Source organism: Onychostruthus taczanowskii, unplaced genomic scaffold, assembly GCF_017590055.1.
Source record: "Onychostruthus taczanowskii isolate IOZ18803 unplaced genomic scaffold, ASM1759005v1 scaffold5, whole genome shotgun sequence".
Lineage (NCBI taxonomy): Eukaryota > Metazoa > Chordata > Aves > Passeriformes > Passeridae > Onychostruthus > Onychostruthus taczanowskii.
Genome location: NW_024502568.1, coordinates 216112 through 235092, shown reverse-complemented (window position 1 = coordinate 235092; position 18981 = coordinate 216112). Strand labels below are relative to the sequence as shown.

The 18981-nt window shown below is 46.5% G+C and overlaps 1 protein-coding gene across 1 annotated transcript; it reads right to left on the bottom strand.

Moving 5' to 3' along the window:
* Window positions 1-9606: 9606 nt before the first annotated feature.
* LOC121341851 (2-hydroxyacylsphingosine 1-beta-galactosyltransferase-like) lies at window positions 9607-15567 on the bottom strand. The gene is made up of 5 exons (XM_041415739.1): window positions 14722-15567; window positions 11713-11852; window positions 11467-11543; window positions 10866-11085; window positions 9607-9931 (listed from the first exon to the last, which is right to left on the bottom strand). Exons 1-5 carry the CDS (start codon window positions 15565-15567, stop codon window positions 9616-9618), a joined length of 1599 nt encoding a protein of 532 aa, XP_041271673.1. The 3' UTR covers window positions 9607-9615.
* Window positions 15568-18981: the final 3414 nt, after the last annotated feature.

Below are 18981 nucleotides of genomic sequence, written 5' to 3'. Positions count from 1 at the left end.
GACACAGAGAAGTCTGTAGGACTTAAACATAGTGGCAGGAGTCAAGAGAGCAGCTACAATAATTAGAATGGGGCAAAACATTATAACAGCATGGGCCAGAGGCAATGTGGTCACCAAAGCCTTCAAGTGCCTGTTGGCTAGCTGACTGTCACTGTACTGCCACCAGCTACCTGCCAGATCCACCCAGGTGGGGACAGCGAAACAAGGAGGCAGAGCTGTTGATTTAAAAAAAAAAAAAATAGTTCTGGGTGTAATATGCAGGTTCAGATCGCCCTTAAATATGAGACCCCTGACATTCTGCAGGACAAGAGTACACGCAGAGTCAGCCTCACCCAAGCTGGGCCCTGCTGCTCTGAGTTACACTGCCTCACAAGCGCAGAGGACAGAGAGGTTTTTTTGCCCAGGAGACAAGGCTATTGCACACAACCACCTCCAAATCAGTTTGTTGTACTGTCTGTATTGTTACTTGTGATTTACACATCAGAGCAGTGAAAGCCATGGAGGAATCTCCTTGCACAAGCACCGCAAGCTTTCATCAAAGCTTAGGATAATGACCTGATTCCATATGACCCTCTTGACTGCAGAGAATTTGACTTCATATATGGACCCTCCCAGGGCAGCTTTTTCACCAGACTGACCACACTATGAAAACAAAGAACAATCTTTGTGTTCTTGATCAAAGTATCTTTTAACTCCTTTGACATCAACAGAAGTGGCATGGCAGGTAAGGCGTGATTTACATGTATTGCAGTTTGTTTTAATTGAGTTTAATAGGTAAGAAGAAATGGTAACTATAAGGAAACAAATGTTCTCTCCTGATTGATTCCCTAACTTTGGAAAGCAGCCTAGTTTTAACAGATATTGCAGCAAAGAGTTTGGCATAAAGCACTGGGGGAGTTACCCTGAGCTGTGAGGCTTACACTCAGCTAACACAAAACTTATGCCCACACAAATGGTGAAACAGTGGAACAAATTGTCCAGAGAGATGGTAGATGTCCTGTCTCTCAAAACATTCAAGGCTGAATGGGGCTCTCAGCAAGCTGATTTAGCTAAAGATGTACCTACTCATTTCAGGGGGGCTGGCACTGGATGATGTTTGGGTCCCTTCCAAACCAAAGCATTCTATGATAACCCCTAGATACAAAAGCTGACACAAAATGAGATATTATTTACATTTTCTCACATTTCATATGTGGGCAGCTCTGAAAAGCTTTTGTTCAGAAAGGGCAACAGCAAGTAATGCAGCACAATAAATAGCATAGCTATTTGAAAACCAAAGCCTCAAGCACACGAGCACATACATTTTTGCATAGATTAAGGCTTCATACCACCCAGTCTGCAGAAGATTATTAATAGCTGTCTTGGGTAAAACCCAGGCAGTTGGCATCACTTGTTCCAAGGAGAGGGAAGAGTTGCAGTGCAAGTGTCAGAGGCAAAGAGCTTCAGTCAGGAGGTAGGCAGGAGACACTGACTCAGGGAGGACAAACACCTGTGCAGATTTACTGATTTGCCCTCACTACCTTGCTTTGTTAAGTTTAGCTATAACCCTTTTTCTCAGCCACCATGGCACAGGTGCATTCCTTTGGAGATGTAAGGGAATACAGGGATAAACACCTGCAATCAGAGCTGCAGGAGAAGCTGTGGGAGACCCCACCCCAGTGCTGGGTAATGGTGAGCGTGCCTGCACATGAGGCTCGATGCCTCACAGGTCTGCCAGCACACGGCACCCTCTGGCACCAGCCACCACGGCCTGTGACACCAAGGTCTCCACCAAGGTGCTCTCAGATCTTTGGCCATTAGAGGGGAGCAAACACTGCAAAAGTGCAGGGAGGCATCACATCTTGAACAGAGAGCCAAAAGCAAGAGCAGACAGCAGGTTTGACTCTCTGGAGGTGTTAGCTGTCCTCTCCTGGAGAAACATGCCCTCGGGCCCAGGGTGAAGAGAGGATCCCCTGCTGTTTGCAAGCAGTCCTTGTGTCTTCCTTCCACTTCCCCAGCCTCAGATGAGCTTCATTGCCTTGCAAGAGTCACCCAACCAGGCTGGTACAAATAGTTTGGGGTTTAACAACTGCACAGTATGAGAGGAAACAATCGTTCCTTGCAGCTTCCTGCATGATGTTTGACTAGAGACCATTAAGAGACACAGCTCAGCAACAGCATCTCTTGTTTGTACCCTGGCAAGATACAAGGACTGCTGATTATGGCTGTATCTGTGTCAGACCTTCACTGTACAGTGTTTGGGCACAGTCCTTCTCAAGGATGTGTGCAATGATCAAGAAATTAGGGCACTTGAGAACAATTTTGCATAGGGCAAGACAAGTAGTGTCCCTTCATGCATGCACACATACATACATACTTTTAAAGATGCCTTCTGGGGAACACACTAAATGTGTCTGCCTTCCCTCTGCCATGCAAGATAGTGTTTTCCAAGCATGGAAAAAGACCCAAAGCAGATGCATTGAATGAGACCTCTCAGAAGGGACCACTTGCAGTCCTTACTAGTGGCCAAGTTATTTCTTGCTCTCTGACCTAGTTGCTCTAACCAATTTGAAAGATCTTCAAATAAAAAAATAACAAAGGGGCTAAGAGTTAAACATCCTAAGGGATAAACAAAATGGTGGTGACATCAGGAGCTATTAACCCGAAGATGTCATAATCTGCAATGACCCTTCATGAGAATGCTATCAACTCTGAGCTAAGGGTTACAAATGCCGTGTAAAACATCCATGATGCAAATCACCTCTAAGCACCTCTTTTGTCAAAACCCTATCATTTACGAATCCTTTTGCTCTCTAAAGCCTGTAAGTAGGCCCACTGGTGTTTGGAAACATTGATTAAAACAAGTGCTTTGAGTGGGCAGCTGGGCTTTTGCCTGGAGTTATGTCTTCAAGCTTGTTGGATGCATATACAGAATCGAGAAAACCTGAGATTAGCAGAGAATCTGCTAATTTAATTTGTTGGTGTCTGTTTTCACAGTTGAAAAATTAGAGGCAGAGACTAGTTTAACTAACAAGTTCTTGAACCAACGAATGTACGAAAATCCAATTGGATGACTTCTGATTGAGATCAAAGGTGTCCTTTGGGCAATCCAATCAACACAGAAGTTTTATCACAGAAGTCTCAAAGCTCAGGCAGAGTTTAAGAACACCTATAAGCACTCATGCACATACCTATTTGTGTTTTCTCAAGTTCTTTAGAGAGAGACTTTGTACAAACATTCAGTATTTCTCAACCAGAACTGGTCCTGTACCTTAAATCAGAGTAAAATAAACCACAGGACAACAACAACATTATTGCATTGACGGAATTGCCAATGCGAGCTGTTGCCTACACTTATCACGGTGTGTAAGAGCTCTCTACCCTGCATTCTCAAAAATACAAAGCACCTTCTGATTTGCTAAAATAAGCAAAATTGCCCCAGAGTCATTCACACCCAGACTTTGCCAATGGCTTTATGTTGGCCCCTCTCCACTTAATCATTCTTGTGCTCCAGTCGCCAGCTGGATCATCTGCTGTCATAGTTAGCAGGAGTTACACCAACACCAGACATGTACAAAACATCACCTCTTTCCTCTGCAAGACTGCAGAGTCCAGGTAAATTTGCCAATCCCAGACAATACTGAGACCACAAAACCACAGCTCAGCACTTTGCTTTGTAGAATGCCGTGGTTACAGAAGTGGGACTAAAATTATATTCCTGCAGAAAGTGCTTGTTTCTGCCTTTTAACGACACTAAATTAATCAGCATTCATTCCACTTGGTTCTGTCTGGAGACTAATTTGATCCCCAGTAAAGCTTGGATTGCTACCACCAGTTACTTGCCTCTTTTTGCAGAACCCCTTTTGGAACATCTTTGGAAAGCCCTGGTAATTGACCCACACTCCTTTTCCCAGATCTGAACTAATACAGTTAGAGGGCTCCTTGGTTAGCAAGGTATGATCTGCAAGGAGAAGAGTCTTCAAGCATTTTTTGGCATTTGGGTTTTTTCCAACTGATTTGTTACAAAACTTACTGTAATGCAACTTCCCTGGTCAGACCCAACCTTTTCTTACAGTACAGGTGCTCACTTCTTTTGCTACTGAGCAGTCCTGACAGAAGGTGGATGGGATGTAATCCAAACACCCAACTGCCAAAGGTGTCTCCACGCTGCCCAAAAGGCCTGCAGTTGTTTCTTCAGCTCCTCCCCACTTTGTAACCCACAGAGGCAGGGTTTTTCAGATCAGCTTTTACCAGTTTTGTCTTTTATTCTTGCCAAGGCTCTCAGCTTCTTACCTGTTTAGTTTTAATGAAAATTAGCCATTCAACCTTCCTTTCCAGTTAGTTTAGGTTTTAAAAAGACTGTTCTTAATGGCAGTCCATGTAGATCATTAGTGATTCAGGGCATAGCCTTTAATACTTTCTTGCCTAGAGCCCAAAATCCAGCATTACCACTGCCTGAACTGACAGATGACGTTACCCAAAGCTTTGTAGGAAGGACACTGAAGTTCAACTCCATCCAAAGCATCTGTTGAACTCTGTTTGCATTATAACATAGGGTTTACCATTTGCAGAATGTGTAATATTGTGTTTTTTTCTTTTTTTTCCCCAGCAAGATATAGAGGCTAATCTGTGTTGTTTTCAAGAATGCTTTGGATATTATTTTTCTGTTTATTGACATACTTTTCCAAAAGCAAACATTACCTATGTGGGGATGCCATTGCCTTTGTGAACCATACCATTCTGCTTTCAATAACTCTTCCAACCTTCCTTGTTATCTTGGATTTCTCAAACCAACTTCCTTTGAACTACAGATACATGGTTCTGCATATTGCTATAACCACACTTATCACTTTCCAATCAAGCAGGATCCCTCTGGTTTCCCAGGATTGCTAACAACAGAAGAAAACTCAACTCTGCAAAGCTCTTTACTAAAATAGCTGAGTTTTACATCAGCACATGGTTTGATCTTGGAACAACCTACCTTATAGAAACTCTTATAACTGAATTCAAAGGAGACAGGATTAGGTTAATCAACAACATCACTGCTATAGCACTAGCACAGATATTTCACTAAATAATAATTTAAAAGTTTTCCTTAAAAACATTGCTACGCAGCCATTCCTACTATGGACACCACAGAGAATAGGTGTAAGAACCTGAAAAAAAAACAGCTGCATCCCACCCAGAGTCTTTTATTGCAGCAGGTAGAGTGGTCCTGATGTGGGTAAATGAACTCAGTTGGAGAGGGAGAAGCACCTTAGCAGCAGTCCCGGAAAAAGAGGGAAGAGGCTGAGAGAGAAGGGAAGAGCTTCCTGTATCCTGAGATATTTGTCAGCTGTTTGGAGTAACTGGCTACTCTCAGCTGTCCTGGAAGGTATAGTGCCCAGCTCCTGGCTGATGTGTAATCTCTCCTTGGTGTTTGCAAGGATTTGGGAAGCCCTTCCAAAAGCACAGCTTGGGAGAGACTGTGGGCATCTCTGCTTTTTGAGACCATGCCTCGCCTGAATACCTGGGAGAAAGCTGCTTTGCACTGCACTGCCTTCAGGACTTGCTGTGCAGTTCCCTTTGCCATGACACAGCCCTAAGGAGGCCCTCGTGGGGACAGAGGGACTAGCTTGCTCCAACAGTGCTCTCAATGGCAAATGGCCACGGCTGGGCTCTGGGGACTTACAGGGCTTGGCTCCTTGTCTTCCTCTATGGGAAATATTTGTAACCTGGAAGCATCGGAGAAAAGCACTGCCCACACTGTCAAGAGCATCAGGGAGGTGCATGGGGGCCATGAGGGAGATACCCACGGGCAGAGGTGAGAGGCTGGGGGTGAGCCGTGCACAGGCCAAGGGCAGGGGTTCCTGCCACGGAAGTGCTCTTTGATTAGTGTCATTAAATGGTGGGTAAGTAAAAATCATCCTCTTCTCTAGTCTTTCCACTGCCACATGGAGCGATTTCACACTCACCTGCAGAGGGAGACAGCTCCTCTTTGTTAGCCAAATTTTGTTGACACTGTGTGGTGGCTCCACCTTACTAGGCTGGAAAAACCAGATAAGGAATTGGTGTGGCTGTGGCAGCCCACAGTCAGATTCTCCCACGGAGACTCTGCCAGGGGTGTGCGGGGACCCTTCCCAAGCCAGCACTGGGGCTGGAGCAGCGGTAGTTTATGAGCTGGTTGCAAAGTCCTTCAGGGCGGCAGCCTCCGAGGCAGTGCCAGGCCCCGCTCCAGTGTGCCCCAGCAGTGCTGCAGCTGCTGGCACTGGGCTGAGGAGAGTGGGTCACAACAGGAGCCATGCCAGTGAGTGGCTTCACTGCTCCTTATTCCCCACAAGGAGCTGCTCCCAGCAGAGGAGCTGCCCCCAGCCCAGGGTCTGGGCAGAGATGCACAGCCATCACCTGGAACACGCATTCATTTGCAAACCCAAGCCAGGACGGCTCCCAATCACAGGGCTGCCGTGCCTCATGCAGAGAAGTTTGGTGAGGAGCTGTGGGGCCGGGTGAACCTGAAAATCTGGCTGAAGCGTGCCCCGAACACCTCCCGCCTTGCTCGGGGCCTGCAGGGAGAGCCGCCCTCAGCAGCGAGGCCGGGGTGCTGCGGGAGCCTGCTCCTGCTCCCCCTGTCCTGCCGGCAGCGAGGCACAGGGACACAGCTGTGCCCTGTGCACAGCTCAGCTGGGGCTGCAGCTCTTGGGTGAGGCTTCTTCAGTCTTCTGGAAAGCATTGACTCATGTCCTACTTTTCCTCGAGGCGAAAGAGGAAAAAAAAAAAAAAAGATCTTGTTCCCTGCTTGCTGCCTCATAAACCACAGTTTCAATTTTTTAATTTCCCAAGTTACACCACAGCTCTGCGTGCCTGTCTCACTACCTATGGCAGGGAGGGTGTTTAGTAACTGCAGGCACCGTGCCCAGAGATCAGGCACCAAGCTGAAGGCAGAGCTGCATGAAGGATAAAGCTCACCTACATCCCTTCCCCCACCATGGCTTTTAATTTGTGTGACAGGCTACTCATTATTCCTAATTTAACTTAATAACTAGCTTAAACCCTTGTTATATTTTTCTTCTGTATTCAATACTGAAAGAAAGACAAGGAGAAAAGAGAGATAGATATGTGTTTATAGGGAAAGATTTACAGAGGACAGAAATAAAGCTGGAAAAGCTAGAGTAACCTTCATCTTCAGTGAGTATATTTAAATACTTTTATAAAATCACCTTATAACTTAGAGAATGGCTCCTGACAGTTTCTAAGCCAGTACACAGATTTTCCTAGGGAAGATTCTTTACTTCAGGTATGCTTTTTGAATGTCCACTTCTTACTCACAAGGTCCTTGGGCAGGTTAGTGCTTTACTCCATTAGAAATAGTTGCCACCACATTATGGAATCATTTAAAAATAGACTATATAAGCCTTGACTCCCTGGATAGACATGCCTAACTCTGCAATACCTTTGGGAATGAAAGCAGCCATAAGAAGTTCAAGAAGTTAACAGCATATCTCATAGGAGACAACACGCTAATGCTGCATGTGGTGCTTGCTTGAGCTTCTTTCTGAAACTGAATAGCAAGGAGGAAGCATAGGAAAATAGATTCACATTTTTGTAAGTCCACACAAGGCTCTTGGGTCTCAAATGCTTCTCTCTTCTTTTCTGCTTGCAAACAAACCAACTTGCAGGTCTCTGTCCTCATCAGGCCATGGTGCCTCCAGTTTGCAAACATGGTGTATTTGTCTTCTCCCTCTTTTTTTTTTTTCAAGTTCAAAACAATCCAACATTGTTACCAAGCCACCAGCCTCCCAGCTCTCTTGCCGTGTTCAGCCTAATCTAAACATCCAAACTCTCATGTAGGCAGCAGTAATGATCTCCTTCTTCCACCTCAGAGATGAAAAAATGATCCACCTCCACCCCCTTGTCCAAACTCATCTGCTAGGAGATGACAACAAGGTCACTATAGTGCAACTGGAAACAGGCAGGAATGCTGAAAATTTGTGGCAATATCTCTTTTTTCATCTAAAAATAAACCCCAAATCCCATCAACTTCTTAATTTCAACTTGTAGACAGAAAGGTGCCAGGCAGACAGTGTTTCTATTACTTATCTACAATGCCCACTTTCCCCCTAATATCTGTCAGCACCTTGCTCTGGTCTCCCTCTTCCTGCCATTAGGGACTACTAGGCTCCATATCCTCAGCTCAGAGGGCATGAAGCTACAAAGGGCTGCTACAGAGCAAGGCTGATAGGTAATCCAAAGTCACCTAAACCTTAGCCCCTCTGCAAACTGAGGGTTAGGCAAGGAAGACAGCACTGCCTGGCCTCAGAAGCCCTCCCAAGTTAGAGCCAGGCACTATTCCAACCTAGAGCAGCCCAGGAGCCCAGCCAAACTATTGTTTCACAGGTTGCAGTAAAAACCCCACATGGAACAGCAAGCAAGAGCAGAGCCTAGAACCACCAGTGAGGGCAGCTGTGGCAGTGAGGTTACTTTCCAGCTCCTGGGAGCACTGCAGTGGCCCCAGTGGGAGCAGGGAGCAGAGCCCTTGATCCTCAGTGTGGGCCACTGGCAGTGGGCCCATCGGACAACACTGTGGGCAGGTTGTGCAACTGCACCCCAGTTAGGTTTGCCTTAGAGTCCAGCGTGGGTAAAAACACATTAGGTATCACTCCATACCATGGCCCAAGTAGGGCAACAATATTGTCTGTTCACATGGGAATGAGGAGAGCCTGATGCTTCTATAAATGTGGTGTAGGGCCCATTGCCATGACCAGCTCTCTGAGCTACTGGCTGCTGATCCTGTGGTCCTGGCACTTGCATCTGTTCCAGATTTCTTTCATCACAGGTTTGGAGATGCTATAGGCGTGGGTGTGTGCCACATGAAGACAGAGGAAGGACGGCACTGCATGAAAGCCTGCAGAAAAGCTAAAAAATTGCTCATGGAGGTATGTGGAGACCATAGCAGCAGTAATGAGAAGGAAAAAAGCACTTTCATCTTGCTTGAACAACTTCCTTTTATAAGAATCACAGGTTCACATTAAACCAAGACCAGAGAACTGCCACACAGGAGAAAGAATGTAAGTTTATTTTAAAAAATAATAATTTAGCTCAAACACAGACAGGACTGCAGAGTGTTGACTGAAGCAGAAAGAACAATATTTAGCCACAGAACTTGAAACAGACCAATTTTTCTCTCTTGCAGATGATACTTTCAGTGCCCTTCCTTGTCCACAGCTCTGCTTCAGGTTCTGACTACTGGGGCTCTTAGTAACAAGGCAGAGGAGAAATGGTGTCTGGTGCATATGAAATGCTGTTCCTACCTCCAGAGCTTCCATGATCCAAAAAGCCAGAAGAGCAACACCAGCATCTAAACCAATGTGCAATACAAAGGGAACAACTTGCACTCCTCCCTGGAAGTCTACCTACCCATGCCCCATTCCCAGCGTCCTGGCCAAGTGCTCCCACCCACGCCTGAATTCACCCCCCCGCCCACAGGTGCTGTACACAGAGGTGTAGACACAGGCCTTTGCAATACTCCTCCCTCCCCACTCTCTTCCCATCCAGACCTGCGGATCTTTCGCCTCTCTCCGTGCCTGCATGCCATACATTTCTTGGCACAGCAGCAGTTCGTTTCACAGTGATGGGATATGCCCTGGAACACACCGGCCACTACTGCAGTTTTTTCTCATCTGTGAAGTGGCCTTTCATGCAATTGCCATTCTGATACACAGGGCTGGCCCCCTTTCTTCTGCACCACAGCACAGATTTGTAGAGAGCAAATCCAATACCAGCCAGACACAGTAAGAGAAGAGCCATTATGTCCAGGCAGAAGTACTCATAGAAGGAAAGGTCGTAGACAGCCGGGCGAAGGAAGGGTGCCCCATCGTGACGCAGGATGTACTCCAGCCAGTACACTGTCCTGTTGAGAGCGTGCATCGGTCTGTCCAGGTGCAGAGCTGAGATGTGCTGGGCTGCTCTTCTGTAGCTGCAAGGGAAGATGACAAGACATTTACCTTTCGGCAGAAACTTCATACCTGAGAGGTGGCCTGAGACATCCAGTGATGCTTACAAGTCCCAAATAATACCTTGGGAGAAGGGCAAATTTCTTCCATTATTCTTCTGAAAGCCATTCTGATGGCACTCACCAGCTACGAAGGCACAAGCCAGAGTGCATTTTTCTTTGTGTTTTGTTAGTAACACTGACAGTTTGGCTTGCAAGTACCTGTTCAGTGAGTTCATGTGTATGGTACTTTCTGAGGGGAGTTTGCACCCTAAGACCTCACCCAGCATCAAGCAAAAGTTACACACTTGATGAGTGGCTAAACCCTTCTAGGTACCAAATTGCAACACCTCTTAATAGGTAAGAAATACAAAATATTTTCAAAATCAAGATCTCAGAGAGCATTTCAGAAATCAGCAGTTGCACATGTCCCATTAGAAAACAGGAACCCTGTGTCACTTTTCTGTGTTCCTACTTCAGTTCTAGGAAAAAGCAGAGTATATGATTGACAGAAGGAGCTGATGGAGCATTACCTGCAGTTCCCTCTCTGTTTCTACAGAAAGTTTTTTGGACAAGTTCAGGGAGGTCCCTGTGGGAAGCTGTGATCTCACTCTCCCTGATGACAAGCTTGCATTAAGAGAAGAGGTCTATTCCCCAGTAGCTGAGAAAAGTTTCTAAGAACATTACAGTCAGACAGACAGGACTAGATCACACTCCTTAGCAGCAAATGCTGGAGTATCTCCTCCTGTGCTGCATCTAAGGATTTTGAGGCACTGATACATCTGCTCAGCTGAGCAATGCTTGCAACTGTGCTTGGTACGGAAGCCACCACAGGCGGTGTAGGGGTCAACACAAAGACACACTGGTCCCTACACACTGCCTGCACCAAGGAAGAGCTTGATGCTTCCAGATGCCTCACCTGGGGTCAGAGATGACAGTGATGACAGCCTGATAAAGCTCCTCTTCTTTCACTCTGCTCCAGTCCATGAGAATACCCATGCCCTTCGCCTGCACTCTGGTCATGATGTCAAACTGGTCCCCATAGAAAGGAAATCCCACCACTGGCACACCGTGATAAATTGCCTCAAATACACCATTCATCCCACAGTGGCTGACAAAAGCTTTCACATTGGGATGGCCTGCAGGTAAATAAAGAGTAGCAAGTCAATGCCTTCCACGTTGCAACAGGGCTATCAGGCGTTCCTCAACACACAATGATATTGATGTATGTTCAGGGGAAAACAGGTGTGCTAAGCAAAGAGGATGCTACCCTTTGGGAATACATCTGGCTTTTGGCAGCCCAGAATTGCTGAGTAGAGCCTGGAGGAGAAGGAAGATAGGAGCCAAGCAGCTTCAAGCGGGTGTTAGGTGAGGATCATGTTTTGAACAGATCAGACACACAAGAAGCAACAGACTTAGATCCACACAGGTGCTGCTATCCTTATGTGCCTTTTCTGTGGTTTGGGCTAAACTCCAGGGGTGTTGCTAGTGGCACACACATACACAGAACCCAGCCTTACCTAGCAGGTCATTCTGGGGCAGCCACCCCATCATCAGCGTATTCTCACCCAGGTTTCTTGGCTTCTGACCAAAATATCTGTGGGAGGAGACAGAGGAAGGGAAAAAAGGAGAAGAGAAACAGGGAACAAGAGTGAATTCAATCAGATCAAGAAACAGAAAGCAGATTCTGTGATTTGAAATTAATCACCCCTCAACATTGTTTTCCATCCAGCTCAAGTTGAAAATTAATCCCAGTCCCTTTTCACCTCCACACCACCCTCTGTGGGAGGCGAGCAAATGCACCAGCCATCTTCTCCACCAAATCGCTGGGAAGAGCTCGGATCCCGATGCCAAAGGAGACAACAACGACACCTGCCTCTGCTGCTTCCACCCAGAGACGCAGACCCTGTGGGCAAAACACACACAGCTGCCTTGAAGTATTCTTGCAGAGAGGCCCTTCCCACTCTTGCCTCTACAGAGGCAGTAGAAAGCTGTCTGCAGAGAAGATGAAGCCAAATACACCCAGAGCACAAAGCTACACGGTTTTCACCAAGCAATGAACTCCAAAATCACTGTATGATTTTTGCACTCAGCCAGACAGAAATTACTTGAGCACCTCCTGGTCTTGGGAGTTTGCAGGGAGGTGACCAAAACCTGCATTTCATGGCATTATCTCCTGCACTGGAGGTAACACAATTAGTCTTCGACAAGAAAGGTTCTGGAAGCAGAGGTGCCACAGAGGAACAGCTAGGGCAGAGAGGGAAATTTCAGCAAAGAAAGGGAGGCTATTTTCCCATTACCACTAAGACAGGAGGCCTGTTGGGTCTCTAGATGTAAGCAGATACAAGAGACAAAACATCACACAGTCAGGAACAACTTCCTGGAGACTTCCTACACACTCTCCAATGTCAAAGGCTCCTGGAGGTGGCAGAAAGTCTTGCCATCTTGACAGGAAACTTCTACCCATCCTTGATAGCTTGCAGACAGCAGATTTAGTTTTTGATCACTGGTCAGAGTGGTAGCTACAGATCCAGTAAAACCCATGGTTATTTGTCCTTCATTTAGAGGCTACATATAATGCTACATAAACAGGTCTGTGTCTAGAACAGAGTCTGTACTTTTTTCAACCAAAGCCAGAAGGTAATAAGGAGAAGAAATCAGCAACCACAGCTGCTGTGAAGCAATCATGGACTATTCCCTTTTATGCCAGGCTGGGCTGAGTCTATTTCTCATTATGTCCTGCTTCAAGTTTCCCATATATCTCAGTCAGGAGCATTTTAGGGAGTTTAATAAAAATCTATCTTTAATATGTATACTTCCTAAAATAAATACGTAGGGGAACATGATTTAAAAAAAAAATCTGTTATTAGAAGAGAAAACTAAAGTGATTAATTCCCTATCTTTGATATGTATACTTCCTAAAATAAATATGTAGGGGAACATGATTTAAAAAAAAAAAAAAATCTGTTATTAGAAGAGAAAACTAAAGTGATTAATTCAGAATATTAATTGTAGTCTAAAAGTTAGGGGATCAGAGTACAAAAGCGTTACAAAGCACATCTTAGTGTTATTCTCTGGGGATACTTCTCCTTTGTTGTATGCTTCAGAGCCTCAAACCTATCTTTTCAGAGATGCTTAGAGTGCCCTAAAACAATCCAAGAATCAAAAAGTTTACAGCAGAGATATTTTAGCTTCTCCATTCTTTTGAGTTTCACATTCTTTGAGCACTACAACTCAAACTGCTACAGAAGAGAAAGTGCTGGTTTTCCTTTTCTAAATAAAAGTATAATGACTCCTAAACCAGATGACTAGGTTATCCATTGTAATTGGGCCATAACATTTATCTTTCAGAAACAGCACTGAAGTTGCCAGGGAAGCATGGTTCACCATCAAATGTTCTCACTTTCTCTCAAATACAAATCTATATTTAACCAAGTCCTAAATAGAAGCAGTCAAAATCATAGTGTTTCAAATAGGAGGAAACAAGCATTTAATTTCATTTCAAACGGGACATTATTTAAGGCACACCTAGACCTACAGAGGCTCTCTCTTCTGCTGGCATCCCATGATGTGGACACAGACATGTCTACCTGCTACCATGACAGCCACCACCTACTGCAGGGCTCCAGACTTATCTCCATCATTCTTTCCTTAGGTGCCTTGGGATCTGTTCTGGAAGCTGTGAAACACATGAGTAATGCCCTAGCAAACAACTCCCTTCTTTATAAGGCAGGTGTGTACGTGGCCAGGTTGGACCAAGCCAGAGTTTTGCAAGAGCTGTGAGGCAGCCACCCTCTGACACAGCTTTCGGAGCACCCTACATGTGTTTCATTACCTGCAGGCCGTGCCACATGGGCAAGGCTCATCTGCAGTCAGACACTTCTGGAGAGCTTCTTTTTAAGGCACCTGATCTCACTTCTTTTTTAAGTGAAAAATATTGCTATCCACGGCATCAGTAAAGTCACCCTCAGAGATCTTGACAGGCCTCTAATAATTTCAAAGTTGAAATCTTATCTCCATTTCAGACCCTCAGTCAGGACACAAGGACATCTCGATGGCCCAAGTTTTATTTTTGAAGTTTATTTCCCCTCAATGATTGTAAAAGTGGTAAAACAAGTCCTACTCTCTTCTAATACTGTCTTCAGCCAGAAGCTTTGGGAGCTTGTTCCTCTGAATTTATTCTTGGTATTAGTGAGGTATAGGCTGGAGAAAGCCTTGAGAGGAGTTTTCAGGACTGAACCTTGAGAAAAAGGGGCTGATACCCTTCAGTTTTCAACATTTTGGGATTCTGCACTGAATTTAATGAAGCAACAAGAATGGCTCTCCCCTGTGGTTTCTTAAGACTACAAGCTCAAGGGCAGAGAGGCTCTGTGAGAAATAGGGTGAAGGAGGAAATTCTGGATTAACACATCAGTGATGAAACAAGGAAGATTAATTGTTCTTCCTATTTCCACTTTAGCACAGGAGCAAACAAACTATTCATTATGAATTCCCAGGAGCAACACTTCCACCTTACAAACTCCACACACCATTTTACATGGACAGTGGAGGCCAAATCCCATTTCAGAGTGGCCCACTTAATTCTACATCCTCCCTGCAGCCTGACAACCTTCAGTGTTCCCTGTCTCACTGATGCACCCATGAGCACCAAAACACAGCAGATTTCCGGACACTTGGGGCTTCAGAACTTTTACAAGGCACTTCCAGAGAAGATCTGTACTAAGTAGCTTCCCCAGTTGATGTGCAATCACAGATCAAAGCTTTCTTGCACTTACCACTGGAAGGGGCTTTGCAGGCTCAGCGAGGATCCCCCCTGTGAAAATGACATGGGGGAGGGTTGGACGGGGAAAGTCCAACACCACATCATTACAGAGGAAGAAAAGACTCGTTCCATGAACAAGGTCCAACATGGATGTCTTGGGCTCCACACTATGCTTCTCCATGAGACGTTCAAACTTGGGCAGGATGACCAGTTTTGTAGCCACACGAGTGATTATGTAGACTAGGAGATTCCAAGTCCTACCAAAAAAGCCCATCCTGTCTGTCATCAGGGAGTTGAATTCAGGGACATAGGCAATGGGGGAGGTGGCACCAATCTCTGCTGGGAACCAGAAACCAGTGGAAATCACAGCATACTTGATATGTAGGATGTGGGCCAGGATAAATCCACACATCTCATTGGGGTCCACCAAAAGCAGGTCAAAGTGCTCCTGCTGGAGTTTCTGCAGAAGGGTAGAATTTCCCAGTACTAGGTCACAGTTTTCCAGGTACTTCTCCAAAAATGAAAACACCTCCAGGGAGGTCATCTTCCCTTGAAAGACACGCTTTATCTTCTCCTGCACCCAGGCATCTGCACTCTCTGTGCTGAAGGTCCCCCAGTACCTCTGCACGCGGAAGCCGGGCAGGGAGGTCTCCACATCCCTTCCTTCATGAAGCAGCAGCACAGGGTCATGGCCCCGGTCCGTCAGTGCCTCTGCCACCCGCATGAAGACTCGCAAGTGGCTGTCAAAGACTATGGTGGGCATGATCAGCACCTTGGCACAGTGAGATGGCCCCACAGTGAATGCAGTCACTAGGAAAAGAAGAGCAGCAGGGCACAGTAGCACCTTCATCATCTTCATCACTGCAAGGAGACAAACATGCCATTAATGTAGCATCTCTGTCATGCACTCAGCAATAACAGTTAGGATTGTAGCTGCAAGCCAGGACTCGTGAGCTGGGAAAGGAGAGCAGTCTGGAGTTCTTCACTGGGGAACATCCATCCCCATTCACTCTGCCTTGCCCTAAAAAAAAAAAACAAACCAGAAACAAACCCACAAAAATACCCCAACAACCAAAGTCAGATATCAGGGGAATTTTCCAGAAAACCTCTTCTCTGTGCTCCTAAGGCTCAAAAACTAGCAGACTGACTCACAGAGAGTTAGTGAGGGTGAGTGGCTGGAGGAGCTATGCTGGGTCACAGCACCAGCAGGGACACTTGCTGCTCAGTCCCTGTTTACCGCTATAGAACCAGCTCAGCTGGATTTTATTTTTATTTCTGTCCGGCCAGAACAGCTGGTTCTCTCTGAGGCCTTGATGTCTGTGCAAGCTCGCAGGAAGGCCTGCAGAGCTTGGTAGAAATGCCAAGAGGTGTGCTCTGGCTTTGGCCCTCACATGGCTGGCAAGGTGCCTTGCTCAGCACAAACAGGGCAGGAGCAAGTCCAGGTCACAGCAGGACCCACTGAGAGGAACCACAACCCAGAGAGCACAGCAACAGTCTGGACAGAGAGCTGATCCAGGATGGATTGGTCGTGGGAGGCTCTGGGGAAAGGGCTGGGAAAGGAAAGTGGGTGCCAGGATACTCATCCACTAGAAGGCAAACCCAGAAAGCAATCCCAGAGATGACATGCAACACCTGTGGCACACTGACGCCCCTTAGTCACACTCCTAAAGCCGTCATCCCTTCTTCAGTTTGGTGAAACACCCAAGATTTCTGTTGTGTAAGGGATGTTGCTACATCACTGGAAGCGAACGCGCCTCACCCACACCTAGCATTATTTTGGGAGAAGAACTATGTGATAATTATTTGGGAATAGTCAGAAGCAGAGTAGTTTTCTGAGAACCCAGTTCAGACATGCTAGGAAGCAGCAGTGGGAAGAGGAAGAAGTTACAGCTAGAACAACTAGAAGGGGATTTTGGATGGCCCCCACACACTAAGCCCTAGTGGGGCTGCAGGGATGTGGTAGAGTGTAATTTGGTACAAGATTTTCTGACAGCTCCTCCAATAGTGCTTGATCAAGTAAGAGGTGGGAAAGAAAGTAATGGGCAAGATTCTCCTAAATACAATCTTCAGACTACCCTCAGCAGGCCTCTCTCTGGCTAAACTAAGCACATGAGGGTGCAGACATGGGAGAAGAAAACTGCCCTCCAGTGCTTTCTTGTCCCATGTGGGGACAGGACATGGGAAAGAAACAGAGCAGCTGCTGGTTGGGACCCTCCCCAACCAATTCCTGCTAGTGCTTGGACTCCCATCCTTCCCACCCAGGGTCAACTGTGTGGCTGTACCTGCACAAGTGATAAGAAACTTGAGAAAAGCTAACAGATACCAAGAGGGTAGTTGGACCCACAGAACAAGAGCTCCAGGACAATGTAGACAAAGGTGATGGGCTGGAGAGAAGAAAGCATAAGCTCTGTAAGGAAAGTAAGGATCTGCCCAGCATCCTGCCTCCCTAACAGCAGGAAACAGGCTGGCCTGTGACAAAGTGTTGGTCACAACAGAGCTACAGCCCACAGAGCTGGTCTGGTACTCAGATTACTTGAGAGGCCCAAAGGGAATTAATCCTGCCCAACACCAGGAAGGTAAAGCATTCGGCTATGACATTCACAGCAGATCCAGGAGCACATGCTGCTTCCAGGAAGCAAGGGAAGGATGGCAGCCATGTACTCCTGATCACCTCTGGGATGGCAGGGAGTTAAGGACAGAAGCAGACACAGCCTTGTCCTGGGGCACCTAGTGGGTCCTACACGCACATAAGTATGCCAAGAAGAGTAGAAGAGGTTTTATACGTGGGGTAGGGTGTTTTCTCATTGGGCAACAAGAAAAAAGATTAAGAAATAGTCCAGGTAAAAGGTATAGTTATTTAAAGAAAAAACTGTCACCCATCTTCAGCAAAGACTGTGTTTTGCCATGGACCTACATGCCAGACATTGCTGAGACCCTCAGCTCAGCCAAGACCCTCTGGAGACTACCAAAATCCAAATGACAAGTAAGCTGTCAATCTCAGCCCTCAGGTCAGGGGCAGATGCTGACACAGTGAGACTTGCAAACTGCTCTTGGTGGTTTCACCTCTTCCAAAATCAGGAGCAATCCCTAAAGGTGCTGGCTCAGGAACCTCTTCTCCCTGCCCAAGCAATAAGGGAGGCTGTAAATCTTGCTAAGAGGTGAGAGGATGCCAGGCTGCAGGAAGAGACCTTTTTTCCTACTTCAGCTCAATACCACCAGAGATAATCTCTGCTCTGTCCATGCCCAGAAAGGTACCCTGGTCATAGCCTCAACCCTAGAGCTGTGCTGGATACACCAAACACACCCTTGATTTTTAGTGCTATTGGGATAAAATGAAGGCTAACTACCAGCAAAAAGGGCACAAGGGCTTGTTCAGCAGCTAGTCATTGTTGAAGTCTCAGGTTGATGGCAAAGGGGAAGGAAGGCTCAGACCTACACAAGGTAAATGGCCCAATTTAGGGAAGGCTTAAAATCCACCTGCTCACCTTGCTGGTTTACCTGTTACTAACACTGAACAAAAAAGCTGCTTTATGAGCTCTGCAGCAGGATCCTCCAGCCTGGGCAGCTGCTGTGGCCAGTGCAGCACAGGCTCAGCCCAGATCTCTGGCTATGGGAGCTCAGCTACTGCAGGCAGGTGGACTTCAGAAATCTTCAAACACCTGGGCATGGGAATGTGATTCTCTGGGAAGGTGAATTCACAGCTCGTGCCTTGTCAGAGGTGCAAAATCCAGTAAATGACAAAAAGTAAATGACAGATCCCACACTAAACCTGAGAGCAGAGTAGACAGAACCATCACCTTGTCTGCAGTCGGGAAGTCCTAGTGGCTACACCACATAAATACTGCAAAAATAACCCTGCCACTGCAAGGGGAAGGCTTGCAAAGAGAGAATAGACCCTCCCCTGTTTTCATGACAAGCGCTTGGCAGAGCCATTCCAGCTGGCTGATCTACACAGAGCAATGGCCCTAACATCACAGTTAACATTGACACCCAGAGTAAGGGTTCAGGGGAACTGCTGGAAAAGCCCACAGCACAAGTGCCGGTAAGTTCCAGCGCTTCAGCATTCAGGGCAGAGCAGCACCTCAGTAAAAGCAGGACCTGGGAAATTGAGACTCGCAGCAAGCAGCAGCATCCCCCCTACCCTGCACAACTGTCCACCTGCAGCTGCAGGGAGATTGCTTTCAAAGCCACAGCAATGCATTGGCACTGAAAAGTGAGGCAGCAGAAAGGGAGTAGAGAGGGCACAACCCTCTGAAATGCCCTTGAGAAACCT